A 20,670-nucleotide genomic window follows, 5' to 3' on the forward strand; every position below is an offset into this window, starting at 1 on the left:
GGAGTCTGGGTTTGGTGATTCCAGGAGGACATTAACCCCTGACCGTGTTGTGCCCACTGTACAGATCATGGAGGAGGATAATGCTATGGACTGTATTCAGGGGTCAGCATTGGGCCCTTAGTTCCAATGAAGGGAGATCTTAATCTTCAGCACAAGACATTGTGCACAATTGTAGATTCAGCTTTGTGGGAACAGTTTGGGGAAGACCCTTATCTGTTCCCCATGACTGCGCCCAGTGCATAAGCTTCATACAGACATGGAGGGAGGAGAACATGAACGGCTACACAGAGCCCCATACAAGAACGGAGATTATGAGCCCGGCCTCCCCCCAACATCAGGGTCTGACCCCACAAATTATCTTCAGGATGAAGGAGTGAAAATTCTCATGTGGGAAGGTCAATGATGCACCGACCTCCTGCGCTTGGTTTGCAGTCATTTTGTGTTCGGCCAAAAATGATGAATTTTGGGCAAATAGCTTTCACAATGGTTAAAACTACAGTTTCCTTTAAATTCTGTCCTTGACCCTTAAAGTGATGATACGTGACCATTACTGTTATCATTATTTTTTGCACTTTTTACCATTTGTGATCCGCTCTGTCTCTACAGGGAAGGCCGGAGTTCTCAGAAGTTGTGTCCAAGTTAGAAGAATGTCTCTGCAACATCGAGGTAATTCTGCGCCTTCTAGGAGCATTAAAGGGGGTTTCTTTCCCAAAGTTCCACAAACTTTATAAACTTTTAATATAAAGTTTTTAATGCAAAGGCTGTAATGAGAGGTCGGTCATTACTCCCATCGTAACGTGGGAGACGACACTTCCCATTCTGTCTTATATGGCGGGTCATGGTGGATGCTATGTTCAGTATTAGATTCACAGAGCCCCACTAGGTAGATGAAGATTCTTCTACACATGCCCAGGCAGCAGCGAGCAGAGGAGTCTAATGTGCCGGCCGCCCTGCACTTTCAGTACAGACCTTATACACAAGCACTAGACTGAATTATTGCATTGAGGACGCTGCTGGCCGGGTATGTGTGTCATGCTAGGTAAGGGAAGGACCAAGTGTAAGACGATGGGAAAAGGGAGGAAGCCCAATAACTAGGGAAAGGGAGAGTAGAGACCCCTAGGTAGATCTTACAACACCCTGACTCCCCTTTTGTTCCTAAATAGGTTCCGCACCTGTCGCCGAACAGGATACCTAATCCCTGACTAACCCTAGAGCTAGGCCCTATGTAGGGAGGGGACGGGGTGAGCACTAGTCAGCCCCCACTGCAACTAAAGACAAACAAGGTAAACAGACAAGGGGATACATTTAGCTTTGAGAAGACACCAGAGACATAACGAAAAATATCCACCAAGAAACTACAAGAAGAAACTAGCCGACTGCTAGAACTCCAGACCTGAACAGAGGAAAATAGCTCTATCACCAGCTACTCTCTGGAGACACTGAGGGTTTTTAAATATCAAGCAAGGGTGTGTCAATTAGCAGCAGAAGGTGGAGATCACTACTGGGTCCTAGAGAGGGAGGGAATGATGAAAGGATCAAGAAGGTGTCTGCAATGCCAAGTGCAGCGACCTTCTACAGCTTGATCCAGAACGACTGTCTGTCGAACATGATACATCCGTGACAACGTGTTTGCGCTTGTTTCCCTGTGAACTCTGTCCTGGCAGCTCCCTGCCCGGTCCTCTGTTGGCTCACTTCCTCCTTTGGCCCCAATCTTCTCTCCGCTTTATAGTGTTTTCCGGTGTTCACTTGTCCTCACATGACGTAATAATGAGCGTTGACATGAGGCCAATTTAGTATTAGGGGCACTAAAAAGTAGAAAAGACTGGAGCCGGACAGACAAAGTGAGTCACCGGGGGACCTGCGGCAACAGCACTGACATGGGGCAAGGTGACTGTAATGATTTTTTATTTTTAATTCCTTCACGGTCCCAGCAGGTCACCATTTTTCTGGATTTGAGCAAATCAAATTGCAAACTAATTCCACTTTTGGTCAATCCGAATTTTTGGTGAAACTCGAAAAGAATTCAATTAACTTCAAATCTGTTTGCTTACTTCTATAATATATACATTTATTAGCGGAGCTACCCCTTTAGCATTATGTTGTTTTTAGATCCAACATCTTCTATTGATTATTATTATTACTTTTTAATAAATCTTTACAGTGTTGCAGGAATAAATGTCTCTGATAAAAAAAAAAATCCTGTTAAATGATAAAATTCTGCCTGTTTCCAGCTGCCACTAGGGGGAGCTCTCTGCATACTGTTCTGCTATTGAGTTTTGTGTATACACAGTTAGCTCCTGAGCTCCCCCTGGTGGCAGCTTCAGGCAAGCAGAATTTGATCGTCTGTCCAGTAATTTCTATCAACAGAATTCTATTTGCTATGAAGATATATTAAGAAATTTATTAGCAGAGGTCACCTTGAGGTCACCATAGGCATCACAGGGGTCCCGTTATTTTATACATAGACTTTTTTGGGGATACATTTCTGTATAAGTAGTGAAAAAAAAAATGTTTTGTTTCTTCCTGTATTATCTGCATTATCGAAAGTTGTTTGTTTGAAACATCTCAAAATTGACAGCAGAAGCGGCTTAAGAAAATCCAGTCTCGGCGCAATGTCACGGCAGATAAATAATCTCAGGTGGAAATTCGCTGTTTGCCGGGGATTGTGTGTTTTGTTGGTGTCTGCGCCGTGTGATGAATATAGTCTGAGGTCTCTGTACAAGCCACATATATCAAGTGGTAGGACGGCGGAGCGGCACCGGGACATTAACCAGTGCTGGGACTACTAAGCAGCCGACATTGTACCAGACGCAGTCATTATACATGGAGGCCCCTGGTCCTTATGGCAGCGCCACCTGCTGTACAAGGAGAGAATAATTACATATACCAAGCAGATAATGTCATCTCATTGGCTACAACTACTTGGCATCTGTGTCCTTATATATCTGAGTGTCGGACAACCCCATAATATACAGCAACATGGAAGCAAGACGACCCATCACTTGCCATAAATATATATATTTTACCCGGTGTAAACGCCGCTGTTCTCCTGAATCCGGCGATGTTTTTCTTTTCTTCCTGCTCCTCTCCGTTCCTGAGATATGGCCTCCTCTTCCCGGTATATAAATCTAGTATTGTTAGTCAAGTGGGCGTGGTCCTTAGTCTTCTCCTTGGGAGTCTTCTTTGGGACCACACCCAATTTGCTAACAAGACTAGATTTATATACAGGGAAGAAGGGGCCATATCTCAGGAATGGAAAGGCGCAGGAAGAAAAGAAAAACATCACCGGATTCAGGAGAACGGCGGCATTTACAGCAGATAACAAATATATATATTTACAGCAGATAACAAATATATATATATTTATGGCAAGCGACCTGTCAGCTTTAACTCTAGTCGCACCATCTCTACAGCAGGCACATATAGCTATCCCCGATCCCATCAGTTTAACCTCTTAAGTGCTCCTGTCAATGGCATTTAAAAGACTTCCAACATGGCAGCTATCAGTCCAGAGCTCCATGGTCTGCAACACAGTCACGGGTGCGATGAGCGGCCATTACAGCCAGGGACCTTCAGAAGGGTTCTGTGTCTGCGATGATATTATTCCTATGAAGCCCAGTCATGGGAGACCTTAACTTTTACTATACACTGCAATACTATAATAGGTAATCAACAGATCATAAGTTCAAATTCACTAAGGGAAACAATAAAATATATTTTTTTAAAAATCTAAAAAAATAAATAAATATATATAAAAATTTAAAATTACACCATTTTTGTCAATTGTAAATAGCAAAATGTAAGAAGTTAAAAAAAAGTAACATATTGACCAAACTAATAGAGTAAACAGAATATAAAAATATTTATTACCCATAAGGTGAACTCCAAGATGCAGAAAAAAAAATCAAAGCATAAGAATTGTCATTCGACAAAAAATTTAGAAAAAAGGAATCAAAACGTTCTATATATTTACCTATGAATGGTGCCGTTAACAAGTTTCCGCTCCAAAACCTCCTAAAAAAAAAAAAAAAAAACCCTCTGTGCACACTGAGCCTTATAGATCGAAAAAAAAATGGCGACACAAACCAACCTTATTTTTCACCAAGTTCAGAATTGTTTAAGCCACTAAAATAATAAAAAAAAAAAAAAAGTATGGATCCTGGAAGAAACAGAGGAACAAATAAGAAAATTCAAAAATAAAAATTGGTCTGGTCCTTAAGGGGTTAAGAATACTCCATTTAGATGTTCATAATCTACAGATAATTACAATGAAAAAATAATTAAAACAAAATGGAAAATAGTATATAAAAGCCTCTATACCATAAAGGCAGCCCATGCAATGGATTTGGGTCCCTTGGAGAAAGGGGACCCAGAGCTGATTGCTGCCTAAAAAATAGTAAGGAATGGTTGTAAAGGGGGTTAAAAATAATAATATTAATATACATATATGTAGCAATCGTAATGACACATTTATAAGACCCCGATCTCAATGTCACATAAAATACATGAGTCATCTCCCTTTACTGCCGCGGAAGGAAACAATAAAAGAACCTAGCAGGAAGATTCACCTGATCGACAGCAACATCAAGATACATTATTGCAGCCGGATGTAATTTATAACCTTCATCGTGCGATGTCCCTGGTGTGAACGGAGCTCAGCCATAAAAATGAATGGCCCTCTCTCACGTGAAGAGCGGTGGCGGTGAGAGCAGCCATGTTAAATTAAGGGCGCCGGAGATTGCCTGACGGTCAAATTAGGTGAGCTGAAGAATGTCTGTATTCCCCCCCCCCCCTCGTTTTTCACGCTCGTCTCTTCTTTCCAGGTGGATTTTAGTCTCCTTCTTTGTCCGGATCGTGTGTTTTGTGTATTTTGGGCGCCTGATCGTTAGATAATAACACTCCGCCGCCATTATCATCATTATTCTATCCGGTGCAGAGCGTGGGCCGTACGACCCGAGGCCGGGACTCATCTGTGCTCAGCGCATTAATACCAGGGATCGATTTTCTATTTAGACCTTGTTTTCTTACAGGAGCTTTAGATTTTTACAGATTTCTGCTCCAAAAATCAGAGGATAGAAAACATAAAAGAAATCCGGACATGAGACCTCGTACAGAGGAGCAACCACAAGCTCCTGAGCCCAGCACCCAATCTGTAACCATTAACCAATTCCCATGTGCTACACTGTATGTAAAAGAGTCTTCAGAATTCTACAAATGCTGCAATTTTTTTGCACAACTCTTTGTGTCTGTTCACATGTAAAGTATTTGCAGCAGAAAGTTCTGCATCATTTCTGCATCTCTGGGCAAAAAACGCAGCATGAACAACACGCTTTTTTGTGGTGTTTTTGCTGTATTTTTTACATGTGTTTTTGTTGCAGAGTTTCAGCCATTCATTAGTATAAGTGGAAACTTCAGCAAAAATGCTGAAAGAACTGACATCCTGCAGATGGAAATCTGCTCCAAATCTGCAAGGAAAAATAAGCAACGTGTGCATGAAATTTCAGGAATCTCTGACTTTGCTGAGACTAGGAAATCATTCAAGTTTTGTGACAAATCCGCGCAGAAAAAAAAAACCACAATGTGTGCACACAGCCTTAGTGGTGTAAGTGTTGGAATTGTTACATTATGTAAAATGAGAGGAGCTTTAGGAAATATCTTGAGGAGTCCGAAATCCTCCCCTTTAATACATTGGAAAGAACATGGGGCTCCAGAAATAATTAATTCTCCTTTCTTCTGGTCGCAGTTGATGTCTCCAGGATCCAGTAACAGCAGCGGTTCCCTTTCGCCATCGGCTTCATCGGATTGCCTGGTTGCCCGCGCTGGCCCTGGTCGTAGCCATGTGGCGGCTCTCCGTACTCGCTTTGAGTTAGAGTATGCCTTAAATTCGAGAGCTTACTCAGGCTGGCCTCAGAGGTGAGTGGACTACGATATCGGTCTAGGGTTCCGTGGACAATCCTTTTATAGAGCTTCATAGCTCGTGATTGGCTGCAGCGGTCACATATGGTATATGGGGTGGCACATTTATAAGTGCACAGATGGGAGAGCATCACATGATCGTTACTGTTTAGGATGAGACCAAATCATTATTTTTCATACGGCCTGAAGTTCTCTCCATACAATGGAAAGTCATTTCCATGAAGTCTAAAGGCGCCACATGCAGCAGATCGATGAGCGCCAATCCCACCTGTATAAGGGGGCCGACCGACTGGTAATTGCAGATGGGGGTCCTCATGTGCTCCAACCAGCATAAGGGAGGATCGAGATTTTAATATCCTTAGATCGTCAGGGGAGGTAAGCTGCCGCCAGCGGTGTCTGATAACAACCGACTCCCCTCTCCCCATTAAGAACACATGTACTATTGTCCAGTCCTTGCATCCATGTGTATTGTGCAGTCTGCAATTATCCGATTCAGCCGGTAGCAACAATATCTGTGCACAGCCCCAATAAAAATTGTGGCCATAAAATGCATTGACTAATATTGTCACATTAAAGGAACACATCGCAATAAGTCAAATACTTTTGGGTTTTGTAGACCACAAGGTGTAAAGTGCTAGTCTGCCACTAGTGAGTGCTTCTGAGTACCGTTATTGTATACGGGATGGAATGAAACCGTTCCATGCAATGTACAGATAATGCACATTCTTCCCCACAGCGCGCCATGTGGCCCGGCATGGTACTGCAAGTAGAAAATCAAAGTTCTAGAAATATCAATGAACGAGACAAAATGACAGATTTCTTAGAATGTTAGATAGCAGCTTGATGCGCACTACAAGTGTGTGTGTGTGTGGGTGTATATATATGTTTATTTTTAGGGATTATTTAATACATGATCTTATTATTTTTTAATTATTACTCATTTTGCAACAGCCAAACCAAAGGAAAGATCAAGCAACCAGAGTGAAATGAAAGGCTGTGGTGTATGTAGAGGAGGCGCAGGGTTATTTGGAGGTAACGTCTCGGGGGTCACTCAATTTTCGATGAATAATCCCGTTAATAATTCCTACCTGCAGTGTTTTTGGTATTCATATAATATCAATTATTCACGTTGTACTTTCTGTTGCTTTCTGTTTATTCTCACCACATAATTAAAAATGAAATTCCCCAGACGGTCCCTGTTTTCATCTCTATAAAAAAAAAAAATAAAATAAATCCCTTTGTGTCAGAACAGAGCGGCCTGACACCGGGATGATTACTGTACTAATTTATCAGCCCATCGCGTGACAGCACAACAAGGAGTCTCATTCCTCGCCATCCCCGTCTCTCCATATTCCTCTATGTCTAGACGCTTTATCAGTATGTCATTTTATGTTTGTTTTCTGCCGCTCCATTATTATCAGATTTTTCTTTTTTTTTTTGCTACAATTCTCAGTTTTTATGAATTTATTAGTATTTTTAATTTGTAATTAATTTAGCTCCTGGCAAGGATATAAGTACATGGGGTTGCTACAAGCCCCTAATAATGCGATCCATACACCTAAAAAAGGACTTAAAGAGAACCTGTGACCAAATAAAAAAATATCCAGCTTTTCGATTTATTTTATTCCCGCCGCTCCTCTGAGTAATTCGCTTTTTTTTTTTTTATAAATCCGCCTTACGGTTCAGGAGATATGGGCCTTTTTATTTAGTGCTATTTTTATGGTCTTTTGTGAGGGGGGGCGTGGCTCGCAGGGTAATTAGGTGGAGCGGCCTAAAAGACACGCCCCTGAGGATCCTGTGAGCCACGCCCCCTTTGAGAAATCTATATAAAAAAAAACAGCACTAAATAAAAAGGCCCATATCTCTGGAACCGTATGGCGGATTTAAATAAAACAAAAAACAAAAAAAAAACAGATTACTGAGTGGAACAGTGGAAATAAAATCCGAGCAAAAACTGTCCACTTCTGATCTTAACCACTTTAAAATGAGCCTGTTGGTACCTTTTTTACATATGAAAGTACGTTTAATAATGACCACCTGTAGAGACTGTAAGATGGGGGAACACTTCTAATTGTAGACAGTTCTGGGCACAGAAATATCTCAGTCCAATATGGGTAAAAGGTGCTCTATTATACCGATCAGTCCTCATCTTGGCGCCATGCATGTTGGTGGATGCCCCCATAGTAAATATTTGGCTGCAGTGTTAGGCCGGACTTCCCCTCTCCCCATTAATATGTGTTTATTTTGACGCTGACCGTCGTTGGCCTTGTTGCCCCTTTTTTCTGTACAATGCAGCTATTGTATTGGTTGATTGCACTTATGTTGCGGGTCTGCGCTGCTTTTGGATAGAGCTTGATATATAAAGATGGTTCCAGGCGGAATCCTGAGTTGTTCTGAGGCTGAAGATACCCGGGGGATTGCTATTGTTGTCAAACGTCATGAAAACGCTAATATTGGTGCAGAAAGGACACGTGAGGGTGGAGAGTGTATTTCCTTTGATTGTTCCCGTTATTCGGGGTCAGTTTTAAGAGATGTATCACAGGTGGAAGTTGCGTGACCAAAAAAAACAATCTACTAGTAGCGGAGCCCCATCTCAGCTGGGCAGATGGAGGGAAGGTTGACTCTGTCTAATATACCGTGTTTCTGCTTAGTTCCAGCCCGCGGACGTGCTGTGTTTTACCAGGGGGGAGTGTGGCGCCCCTGAGGGTTCAGTCGCCACAGAGGTACTGCACCTCACCCAGAGGTGTGGTATCCCCTTCTCTCAGGTAAGGAGGGAGTGCTGCACGGAACCCCAAACACCTGCATCCAACACTACACTGCTCCAGGCCGGCTGGAAGGGCAAGAAGCAATGTGTGTTCCTGCTGAGCCCTGTCCCTGGCTGGAGTGGGGGGAACCAAAGAGAGGGGGAACCAGTAGTGGGTGTGGGTGGAGGAAGCAGTTTAGGGGAGCACCATAGAAGGAGGTATATAAAGGGAAGCCATGTTAGGGTGGCAGAATGGAAGGACAGTGAGACAGAGAAGTGAGTGAGCAGTAAGGAGGGGAGCAGAGTCTCGTTAGGAGCTCTGCTCCACAAGTGGGGCCTAGTGATAGAGGCCCAGGAGGGGAGCAGAGGAGAAAGGCTCCGTTTTACAGAAGGGATCCTAGGGGGTACGGTGAGTGCAGGACGGCACCCGTACGCCCCGAATCTGCCCGGTGTCAGAGGGATCAGGCCGCAAGAAGGGACCGGTCCCTGGACCAGCCGTGTTACTCCAGGTCTCGGCTGGAAAAACCGGAGGCTTCTGCACTTCCATGGTGCAGTCGCCACATTCTCATCCTAGTCACCGTGAGGGTCAAGTAGGTCTGGGAACTCCAGGTTGCCCAGAGGGACTTCAGAGCACTCGAACGGGACTGTGTGTGGGGAAGCGCAGGGCAGGAGGGAGAAGACCCAGCGTGAGAAGTCGGTCTAGTTAGGAAGATAAAGAAAGTGGGGTTCCTTCAATCGCTCCTGACACATCTGAGGAAGAGCTGAACCCCTGGTCTGGTAGACGCAGTGCGACGCGAAGGCGGACACCCGTACAGTGTACCTGAGAACCTTGTACAAGAACTGTGAGTAAAACTCGGATGACTGCACTGCACTGCCTCCGTCAATTATTTCAGCTGCGCCATCTCTCTCCCTCTGCACTACAAGCCCCAGAATCACCACCCACCACCAAACTCCACACTGCCCCGGGGGCCCACTCCGCCTGTGGGGAGCAGAAACATCCCAGCTGCCATCTCATCACCCCCCCGGAGGTCTGCAGCAGCGCTGGTAATCTTTGCCAGGTACCATAGGTGGCGTCACAAACTATTTACTTTATTTTTATTTCTATCCAAGTTCCAATCCCCTTTTTCAAGAGTGACCCCAGGGTACGGGCCCGGGAGCCGACCACCGCGACATCCCCAAACCAAGTAAAGGCCCGGGTACCAAGTCATCCCCATCCCCTGGGCGCGTCACTAACCGTGGAAGACTGGAGAGAGACTTGGAGTGGTGGTAGAGCACGACTCCAGAGGAAGACTGCCTGCAGACTGGTCTGAGCGTGGGACTGGAGCGAGAGGTCACCACCAGAGGAGAAAGAGACCCTTCTGTAGCTCCTGAGAGCGGGGAGAGTCACGTCCATGATGTAAAGTTAGAGAACCTCTGGAGACACAAAGAGTTGATTGAGGAAATGTCCTCGTCATAAACCCAGATGGTGGCCTGTTGAGGAGCATCCAAGGGGTGTAGTAATGGCTCTGCAGGAGATAGGGTGCGACCAGCAAGGCTGGTGGAACGGTGGGTTGAGCGGCCTGGATGGATCTAGATGGAAGCATCTAGGTCACAGTGAAGAGTCTCCTGGTGGAAGACGTCAAGCCTACAACTCCATGAACTGTTTTTCCTTCACGTGGTTCCACGTTGGGGCTTCCGGTGAAGTATGCTGTCTTGACTACCGAGAGTGTTTCAACATCCAGCGCTCCTCCTTACACCCCAATGGCGGTGCTGTCTGATCGCGGGTCTCCCAGGGCTTTTACTCATGTCATAATCCACCTTCAACAATTAAATAAGCCCCTGAGGAGTAAAAGGGGTTCCCCGGTGAAAACAAGTTATCACCTATCCAAAGAGTTGGTGATAAGTTATTGATTGGTGGGGGTCTGACTACTGGGACCGACACCAATCGGCCGAATGGAGCAGCAGTGACTATGATCCACCACCACTCCATTCATTCCCTACGGGACTGCGCTCAGCTTTTTTTCGACAGCCCCATAGGGAATGAATGGAATAGTTGTCAGACATCTGACCTACAACTCAGTTTTGTATTGGGGAAAATCTCCATTTTGCTGACTGCCTCTGGTCCCAGCAGTGGGACACACAACGATCCACAAGTTATCGCCTATCCTGTAGATAAGTGGTAACTTATTTTCACCAGACATCCCCTTTAATGTAATCTGTATACAGCACTGTGGAGCGCAGGTTTTCCCTTTTGCTTTTTTTTTTGCCAGTTTTTCCTAACTTTCATAGATTCTACCTTGTCAGTAAAGTTGGAAAATAAATAAATAAAACAACTTCTCAAACTTCATCCAAAACTTTTCCTGAATGTGTCAATTTAAGCAAAGTGCACAAAGTTTATAAATGACCCCAAACTTTTTATTTTTAAGGCGTGAGAGTCGGCTAGGAAGTTTCTAGATAATTGGGATGGATTCTCAGCTATAGAAAATAAAGAAAAGGAGGAGGAGGAGGAGGAGGCTCCGTGGATCTAATTGTATTATTATATGAAGCAGACACTTGACAATACGTTACCTGGGCTTATAAAGAAGCAGAATAGAAACATTAGCATAGTAATAGCAAGCAAGAAAGAACCGGAGATAGCCGGGAGGAATGTTACAGCGCCTTTCATCAACGTCTTTCATATTATAAATACCGTCCGTAATTTATTGAAACGATCAGTATTTCTACTATAAAAAAAAAAATAAATAATAGCAGAGGATGTGACATGTTGTGTCGGCTACTCAGGACCGCGCTCATGGCCGGCAGCTCGGAGGCTACATCACTCAATTCTGATCTCTCTGCAGATTATTAAGGAGGAACTCTAAATTCTACATATTCTTTTAGGCTACTCAGTATCAAGCGAATATTAGCTCTTAGGTTGGGTTCAAACAATTTTTAGAGGAGATTTTTGGAGCAAATCCTTTCCAAAATCCTGTTTAAAAAAACACTTAAAAAATATATTTACAATCATTTCTAAGGGAAATCCACTTTGCTGTTTATATGAGAAGCTTCTTCAGTTGTTCTTTTTCTGAAAAGATTTGGAAATAAATAAGTGTAATTCACCTCTCCATTGTAAAAAAAAAAAAAAAAAACTACTAAAGCTCTTCCAAACTTTTTCAGGAAAAGAAAAACTTCTGTAAATGTTCACCTCCTCAAAAGAAATGTTTTCTGATGCATTGTATGCTTGAAAAACGTATGTTTATTGGAGCGCCTCAGTAACCTTGGTGTGAACATGGACTTACGTACCATTCCAAGTAATACTGATTCAAAAGTCAGGAGGATATTACTTTTAAAAACTTTTTGGGGCTGTAGGGCCGAGCGTACACGGGTGAGCCATACTTTAGCTTTACTTTAAAGGAGTTGTCTCAACTTATCAGATGGGTAAGTTTGCGAAATCAAACAACTTTGCAACTGACTTCTCAGGAAAGGAAGAATTTTTAATTATGCAGTTTATAGCTCATGGCCAATGTTACAGGCTACCTCTGCAATCTATCAGAGGTGGCGGAATTCTTAGGCAAGGAGTGCAGAGCGCTTACAAGCTGATTACTATAGAACTTGCAAACGCTGCTCTAAAGCAGCTGTCTCTGTTTGCAGCATTGTAGAGTGCAGAGTTTGGTCCGAAAGTGTCAATTTTCAGGAGTGCAGCGTCGTTGTCCCCCACAAGCAGGAAGCAGGGAGGCTGAGGAGCGCTGCGCTCCTGATGACTGGTCAAGCCTTTACTGCCATAGTCCTGTGAATAAAATCCCCACTCAAGATTTGTTAGTGCAACCCCCCCCCCTTGACACAAACTACCCAGACCACGTGCCAGTCCGCGTGGGCCATGGGACATGCAGGACAAAGTGCAGCTTTTTTGCAGATGAGAACGTGGCCTTACAATCGTCTTATTTCCCGACCTTCTTCTCTTTCCACCCGGAGATCTCGTCTACTCCCCCACAATGGATATATTACATCTATTTGTAAGGATATGAAATTTTCATTACACAGAAAATTAGGCAGAAAATGAGGCAGAATGATTCCGCTTCTTCCCATTACACATAAACAATCTCTATAAATTTGTCTCGTATTATTTCAAATTATCCAACTTATTAAAGTTTCCTGAGAAATTTCACTTTTGCCTTAAAGGGGGGCTTTTATTTTATTTTTTTATGATTTAATTTATTTTGTGTCTAGAATAGGACATCTTACTCGCTTTAACCCTTTAAACGATTCAGTTAGATTCTTTTCAAATACTTCTATTTTGGAAAACGACACCATGAAGGCGATTTATTATGGGATGTACAGGTGATTATTATGGGATGCACAATCGCGGCCAAAAGTTTTGAGACTGACCTAAGTTTTGCTTTCCAGAGTATTTCGCTCTTTTAGTCGCTGTTTCTATAGTTACTGACGGACAATCATAAACATTCCGTACGTTGTTACGTTTTATTGACAAATCCATAAAGTTTCTGTGACGCCTCAATATTCCCGGCAGCGCTGCCCCTTATTCTCCAGACTTTTGCCCCTTATTCTCCAGACTTCTGCCCCTTATTCTCCACACTTCTGCCCCTTATTCTCCAGACTTCTGCCCCTTATTCTCCACACTTCTGCCCCTTATTCTCCACACTTCTGCCCCTTATTCCTCCACACTTCTGCCCCTTATTCCTCCACACTTCTGCCCCTTATTCTCCACACTTCTGCCCCTTATTCTCCACACTTCTGCCCCTTATTCCTCCACACTTCTGCCCCTTATTCCTCCACACTCCTGCCCCTTATTCCTCCACACTTCTGCCCCTTATTCTCTACACTTCTGCCCCTTATTCTCCACACTCCTGCCCCTTATTCTCTACACTTCTGCCCCTTATTCTCCACACTTCTGCCCCTTATTCTCCACACTCCTGCCCCTTATTATCCACACTCCTGCCCCTTATTCTCCACACTCCTGCCCCTTATTCTCCACACTCCTGCCCCTTATTCTCCACACTCCTGCCCCTTATTCTCCACACTCCTGCCCCTTATTCTCCACACTCCTGCCCCTTATTCCTCCACACTTCTGCCCCTTATTCTCCACACTTCTGCCCCTTATTCTCCACACTCTTGCCCCTTATTCTCCACACTTCTGCCCCTTATTCTCCACACTTCTGCCCCTTATTCTCCACACTTCTGCCCCTTATTCTCCACACTTCTGCCCCTTATTCTCCACACTTCTGCCCCTTATTCTCCACACTTCTGCCCCTTATTCTCCACACTTCTGCCCCTTATTCTCCACACTTCTGCCCCTTATTCTCCACACTTCTGCCCCTTATTCTCCACACTTTTGCCCCTTATTCCTCCACACTTATGCCCCTTATTCCTCCACACTTCTGCCCCTTATTCTCCACACTCCTGCCCCTTATTCCTCCACACTTCTGCCCCTTATTCCTCCACACTCCTGCCCCTTATTCTCCACACTCCTGCCCCTTATTCTCCACACTTCTGCCCCTTATTCTCCACACTTCTGCCCCTTATTCCTCCGCACTCCTGTCCCTTATTATCCACACTCCTGCCCCTTATTCTCCACACTTCTGCCCCTTATTCTCCACACTTCTGCCCCTTATTCCTCCGCACTCCTGTCCCTTATTCTCCACACTTCTGCCCCTTATTCTCCACACTTCTGCCCCTTATTCTCCACAATTCTGCCCCTTATTCTCCACAATTCTGCCCCTTATTCTCCACACTTCTGCCCCTTATTCTCCACACTTCTGCCCCTTATTCTCCACACTTCTGCCCCTTATTCCTCCACACTTCTGCCCCTTATTCCTCCACACTTCTGCCCCTTATTCCTCCACACTTCTGCCCCTTATTCCTCCACACTTCTGCCCCTTATTCCTCCACACTCCTGCCCCTTATTCTCCACACTCCTGCCCCTTATTCTCCACACTTCTGCCCCTTATTCTCCACACTTCTGCCCCTTATTCCTCCGCACTCCTGTCCCTTATTATCCACACTCCTGCCCCTTATTCTCCACACTTCTGCCCCTTATTCTCCACACTTCTGCCCCTTATTCCTCCGCACTCCTGTCCCTTATTCTCCACACTTCTGCCCCTTATTCTCCACACTTCTGCCTCTTATTCCTCCACACTTCTGCCCCTTATTCCTCCACACTTCTGCCCCTTATTCCTCCACACTCCTGCCCCTTATTCTCCACACTCCTGCCCCTTATTCTCCACACTTCTGCCCCTTATTCTCCACACTTCTGCCCCTTATTCCTCCGCACTCCTGTCCCTTATTATCCACACTCCTGCCCCTTATTCTCCACACTTCTGCCCCTTATTCTCCACACTTCTGCCCCTTATTCCTCCGCACTCCTGTCCCTTATTCTCCACACTTCTGCCCCTTATTCTCCACACTTCTGCCCCTTATTCTCCAGACTTCTGCCCCTTATTCTCCACACTTCTGCCCCTTATTCTCCACTCTTCTGCCCCTTATTCCTCCACACTCCTGCCCCTTATTCCTCCACTCTTCTGCCCCTTATTCTCCACACTTCTGCCCCTTATTCTCCACACTTCTGCCCCTTATTCTCCACACTTCTGCCCCTTATTCTCCACACTTCTGCCCTTCGCCCCGGCAGCTGGATTTCGGTTTCTTTTCTTTAACTTTTTAAAAAGTTTTGAATTTAGTTTCACCACTTAAAATAATGTTAATAAAATAATAATAATAATCCTATACAAGTTTGGTATCTCCATAATTGTATAAACCTGGATATTCATGTTCCCGGGTCAATTTTACCACGCACTGAACGCTGTAAAAACCAAAACCCAAAAAACAATGGCGGAATTGCAAGTTTTTTCACCACCTCGCTTGGAATTTATTTTCCCGTTTTCCAGCTCGTTTTATGGTAAAATGAACGGTGTCGAGCAAAACTACAACTTGTCCTGTAAAAAAAAAAGTCCTCGTACAATATCTGTGCAAACAATAAAAAAGTTATGGCTCTTGGAAAAAAGTGACGTAAAAAATGAAAGGGCTAAAAAATTAAATTTTCCACGTCGGGAAGGGATTAGGGTGCAAAATGTTGTGCTGTGAAGTGATAATTACCTTTATGGGTTTCAGGTTTGCTTAGCTGCTGTTTCGTCTCCCTCGGAGTCTGTGCCCCTTTCTCTATAGGGGAGACCCCAACCTGTCCGGCTTTTTGAGTAATAAGTGGTAATGGCGGAGCAGAGGCCTCTCCCGGCCGGTTCTGAGACTCCGGAGTTTCTTGCGCCGCCTCATTTTGCTCTTCCCCACCGGGTCGGAGTGATTTACATTTAGTCAGTGGAAATAAATGAATCTTTAATCTTGTGGAGCAGGAGGAGAGCGGCTTCACACCAAGCAATGTACCAGCCTGAGAAGGAGAGATAACTCCGCCGCGCACCTCAGCCGCTTAATAATATACATCGCCGGGTTGATTACTTCGTAAACTGAGACCATTAGACTTATTTTATTTTATAGGGCGAAGGCAACAAAGACATTACTCTGCCGGACAAAGAAGAATCTGCGCTGTATATTCAGGCCAAGAAAACATCAATAATGACCAAGAGATGTGTCCCGAAATGTACTGAAACCAAAAAAAAAAAAAATCAAGACTTTTTTTTTTATTATGGAAAATGAGATACAAGTAATTAAAGGAGAATTCCGGGTGGAAGAAGTTAACACCTGTATGATAACTTATAATCCGATGGCAGCCCGACCGCTGGGATCTGCACCGATCGCCCTAATGGGGCACTTTTATCCCTGTTAGAATTACCGTAGGTGGATGTGCGCATGCTCAAATGTGCGCACTGCCGCTCCAGTCATGTTCTATAGGGCTGCAGAGAGCTAGAGCGACGATTAAGCATGAGCATTGCCGCTCCACTCATACTCTAGAGGGCTGCCGAGTGCTGGAGCGGCAAAAGAGCATGTACATGGCTGCCTAGCATTAGTGCAGCGATTGTGCATGCGCATTGCTGCCCCATTCATTCTCTAGAGGGCTGCCGAGCGCTGGAGCGGCAAACAAGCGTTTACAGGACTGCTGAGCACTAGAGCGGTGATTGAGCATGTGCATTGCCGCTCCATTCATTCTCTAGAAAGCTGCTGTGCACTGGAGCAGCAATCGAGCATGTGCATGGCTGTCGAGTGCTGAAGCGGCTAACGAATATGTGCCGTGCTGCTCCATTCATTCTCTAGAGGGCTACTGACTGCTGGAGCAGCAAAAGAGCTCGTACATGGCTACCGAGTGCGGGAGCGGCTATTGAGCATGTGCATTGCTGCTCCATTCATTCTCTAGAGAGCTGTCGTGCACTGGAGCAGCAATCGAGCATGTGCATGGCTGTCGAGTGCTGAAGCGGCTAACGAATATGTGCCGTGCTGCTCCATTCATTCTCAAGAGGGCTACTGACTGCTGGAGCAGCAAAAGAGCTTGTACATGGCTACCGAGTGCTGGAGCGGCTATTGAGCATGTGCATTGTTGCTCCATTCATTCTTGAGAGGGCTGCCGAGTGCTGGAGCAACGAACGAGCATGTTCATGGCTGCAAAGCACTAGAGCGGTGATTGAGCATGTGCATTGCCGCTCCATTCATTCTCTAGAGGGCTGCTGAGTGCTGGAGCAGCAGATGAGCATCCATACGGCATACGAGCGCTGGAGTGGCGACTGAGCAAGTGCATTGCTGCTCAGTTCATTCTCTAGGGGGCTTCTGAGAGCTGGAGCGGTGATCAGCATGCACATTGCTGCTACAATTATTCTCCAGACAGCTGCTGAGCGCTGGAGCGGCCTTCACAGGAATACAAAGATGGCAGTGTCAGGGGACTTGAGGAGGCCGATGGCTGCCAGGATAACTCATAAGTCAAATAGCAGACGGGCCAGTGGGTGCCCAAACAGATTCCAGCGTCGATCGCAATCATTCAAATGACGCTCTCATAGATTTACAGCAGCATTTAAGTGGTTAAACAGCAGTGATCAGCGGAAGATGCTGTCTGTATAACACCGCAGGCACCCACTGTGCATGGTGCAGGCTCAGCTCCTGTGGCCGCTCTTTACACAAAAAAGTTTAATAAAAAAAAAAAGGCTACAAAAACTGAAAAACCCTTTAGAAAAAAATAGGAAAACAGTGAAAACTAATATGAAGAATATTTCTGATGTCACATGCAAATTACTCCGGATTACTGCAGACAAGGTATCATGCTTATTGTTGTCCTACGACCTGTACCACGGGGGACGGGGACGGTTCCTCTAAGTCTCCCTGCTCCTGCTGCATTCAGCATGGCTCCGCAGCGGTGCATGGATTGTTTCTCATCTCCCCATCAATATATCTATTCCCGGAGATTATGGCTTCGCTTCCCGCTGTAAATATTAATGTGTCGTCTCAGCCGCCGAGCGCGGCGTTACTTTGTATAATTTTATTATAACATGAAGCAATTTCCCAACTGGCAGATGTGTCATTTTGGATTCTGGCAAAGTGGCGTGTCAGAGGCAGATTGTGCTGTAGATTATTCTAAGCAATCCATGATATCCAGCCAGGCCGACGTGCCCAGAAGAGGGATGGAGACGTTCCGAATACAGACACTGGAATATATCAACATTTACCCACTGATTATTGAAATAAATGATTGTTTATCACAATGGACTCTGCTTCTGGAACGCGGCAGAATGCTGCCATGTGTGACGACGACGACGGTCACAAGAATTCTCCACTTCCCATATTATTATACTTAAAGGGATCCTGTCAACACGTAGCTACATATGTATGTAGTGGTACGGCTTAGTAGACTCTTCCTCCCCAATCAAAATGACACCTATTTTGTAGAGATCTGATGAGCCAATAGGGAGCAATCAACTGGAAATGCACTGGGGGCTGTGCACTCTGACTGCGTCTTCTTAGTGACACGCCCCCAAAGGACTCCCAGCCTGATTTGCATATGGTTTCTACACTAGATTTCTCATAATTGGAGCATCAGATCTCTACAAAATAGGCGTCATTTTTATTGGGGAAGAAGCAGCTACTCAGCCTTGCCACTTTTTCCATATGTAAAAATCTGATAACAGGTTCCCTTTAAGCATCAAATGTATCATACAGTCTTATTTTTAAGGCATATTTTCCTACTCCCAGTTGTCTGTCATTATCTGGGGTCTGATATTAACATGGATGGTGTAAATACATTTAGGGGGTCTGGTCTGAAGTCTGAATAATATATGGGGTGTGTCGTAAAGTATTAACCCCTTCTTGACATTCGTAATTTGCATGTCGGGTGCGCAAAGTAAAGAGCGGGCTCAGGAGTTTAGCATCTTACAGAGTGGGGGCTGGGTCCGTTATACCATTTAAGCTCTGATCGCTGCTGTTTAACCACATTAAAGGCAGCTGTCAATCCCTGACAGCAGCATTTAGGTGGTACGATCCGTGGTTGGTCCATACCGATGTCCATCAACTTTATCCCTTGTAAAGTGATGGCAGGGTACCGAGAGGTTGCTGCATCTTGGGGCTCATTTAAGGGGGTTTTGGTGTAAAAAAAACAAACAAAAAAACACTTTCCCCAGGTCCACAGGTGAGTAGCCGCCTCTGCTCTTAGTGTCTGGCAGTGGTTATGGCGCTGACGTCACCCCAATCAGTGAGCTCAGCAGCTCTGAGTGGGCTGTTCCATCTACACTGAGCTGAGCTCACTGATTGGCTGTTGCACTCTCAACGTGATGTGAGCTATCGCGAGACACCAGGAGCAGCGGCGAAGACTCGCCAGTGGATCTGGGGGGACGTAAAGTACAAAAGTTTTTTTTTTTTTTTTTTTATACCAAACTACGTCCAGGGACGAACATTAACTGTAAGGGGACAACCCCTTTAATTTCACTATACACTATAATTCTGTAATATTGAAATTCATAATGCAAGAACTCAAAAGATCTCCCTTGGGAGACTATAATAAAAAAAAAAAGAATAAAGGGGAAAAAAAAAAAAAGGAAAAAAAAAATTGTGAAAAATAAAACTTTTAATAAATTTGAATTAACCCCTCTTTCCCCAATACAAAAATAAGAAAAAAAAAAAAAAAAGATAATTCCGCATATGCAAAATTTAAATCAAAACATTTATTTCAGCAGTACTGTAAAGGCTGTAAAAAAAATAAAAAAAATAGAAACACCGAAATTGCTGTGTTTTGGTCACTACACTGCTGCCAGAGACTGACAAGTGCATAACATAATTAAACAGCAGCGATTGGAGCTCGGCTCTGGTCGCTGGTGTTAGAGGCTGTTTCCAGCACTTGTCCGGTGTAGCGAAGGATGTGCCAGTATGCCTATGTCAGTAAGGGGTTAAACCACAGCACATGTTACATTTGGTCCCTGGAATGGAGGGTTCTTGTATTTGCTACATTATATGTAAATGTAAGAAGAGAGATATATTTTGTATTTGCTACATTATATGTAAATGTAAGAAGAGAGATCCTTGGATACATTGAACAGAGCGTGTGGTGCAGAGCTCTCTGCCGCCTCTCGAGGGGCACCGTCACGTCCTGCAGACCCAGTACAGCATCTTGCAGCCACGTCCGGTCCGGCTGGCGATATGGCGCGGCGTCGGTCTGCGCTGTCTCGCTGTTGTGCCGTTACGTTCTGAAAACTTATGTTGATTATTTCGTTTTTTTTATTAAAATCTGCAGTGAGCGTTAGGACGGTAAAACCATGACTAATGGCGCTCTACTCCGAAGCTCCGCAAGGTTAATGTCAGCATTATCGGAAGAGGCAGCCGCAAGAAGCGCAATATTCACATCAGCTTTATGGAGCATTAAAATCAATAGCCCTAGGTATCTGTCCTAACAAAAAAAGAGCCACACATGGTCTGATGGAGCAGCCACGAGACGCCATTCCTCACACCCCTAATAAAAGCAACGCTCCCATTTATTGCACTTGTATTTTCTCTCTTTCTTTTGACGTTGTGGAAATATTTCGTTTGCAAAAGTATCAAGAGCTGAGAAGCAAAAGTGTCCCCCGAGGAGCAATCGGCATTAACACAGCGGAACTGTAAATGTGAAAATGCTAATTCCTAGC

General features: G+C 44.7%; 1 protein-coding gene across 1 annotated transcript in view; it reads left to right on the plus strand.

Moving 5' to 3' along the window:
• Positions 1 to 20,670, plus strand: part of TNNI3K (TNNI3 interacting kinase) — a 266,835-nt gene that overhangs the window by 233,282 nt on the left and 12,883 nt on the right. Inside the window, exons 22-23 of the mRNA XM_073643899.1 lie at positions 607 to 666; positions 5,744 to 5,913. Of these exons, the coding sequence (XP_073500000.1) occupies positions 607 to 666; positions 5,744 to 5,913 (230 nt within the window). The remainder of the gene's footprint in view (positions 1 to 606; positions 667 to 5,743; positions 5,914 to 20,670) is intronic.

Source organism: Phyllobates terribilis, unplaced genomic scaffold (assembly GCF_046119375.1).
Source record: "Phyllobates terribilis strain yellow unplaced genomic scaffold, ASM4611937v1 Scaffold_8__6_contigs__length_399053987, whole genome shotgun sequence".
In the NCBI taxonomy this organism is placed as follows: domain Eukaryota; kingdom Metazoa; phylum Chordata; class Amphibia; order Anura; family Dendrobatidae; genus Phyllobates; species Phyllobates terribilis.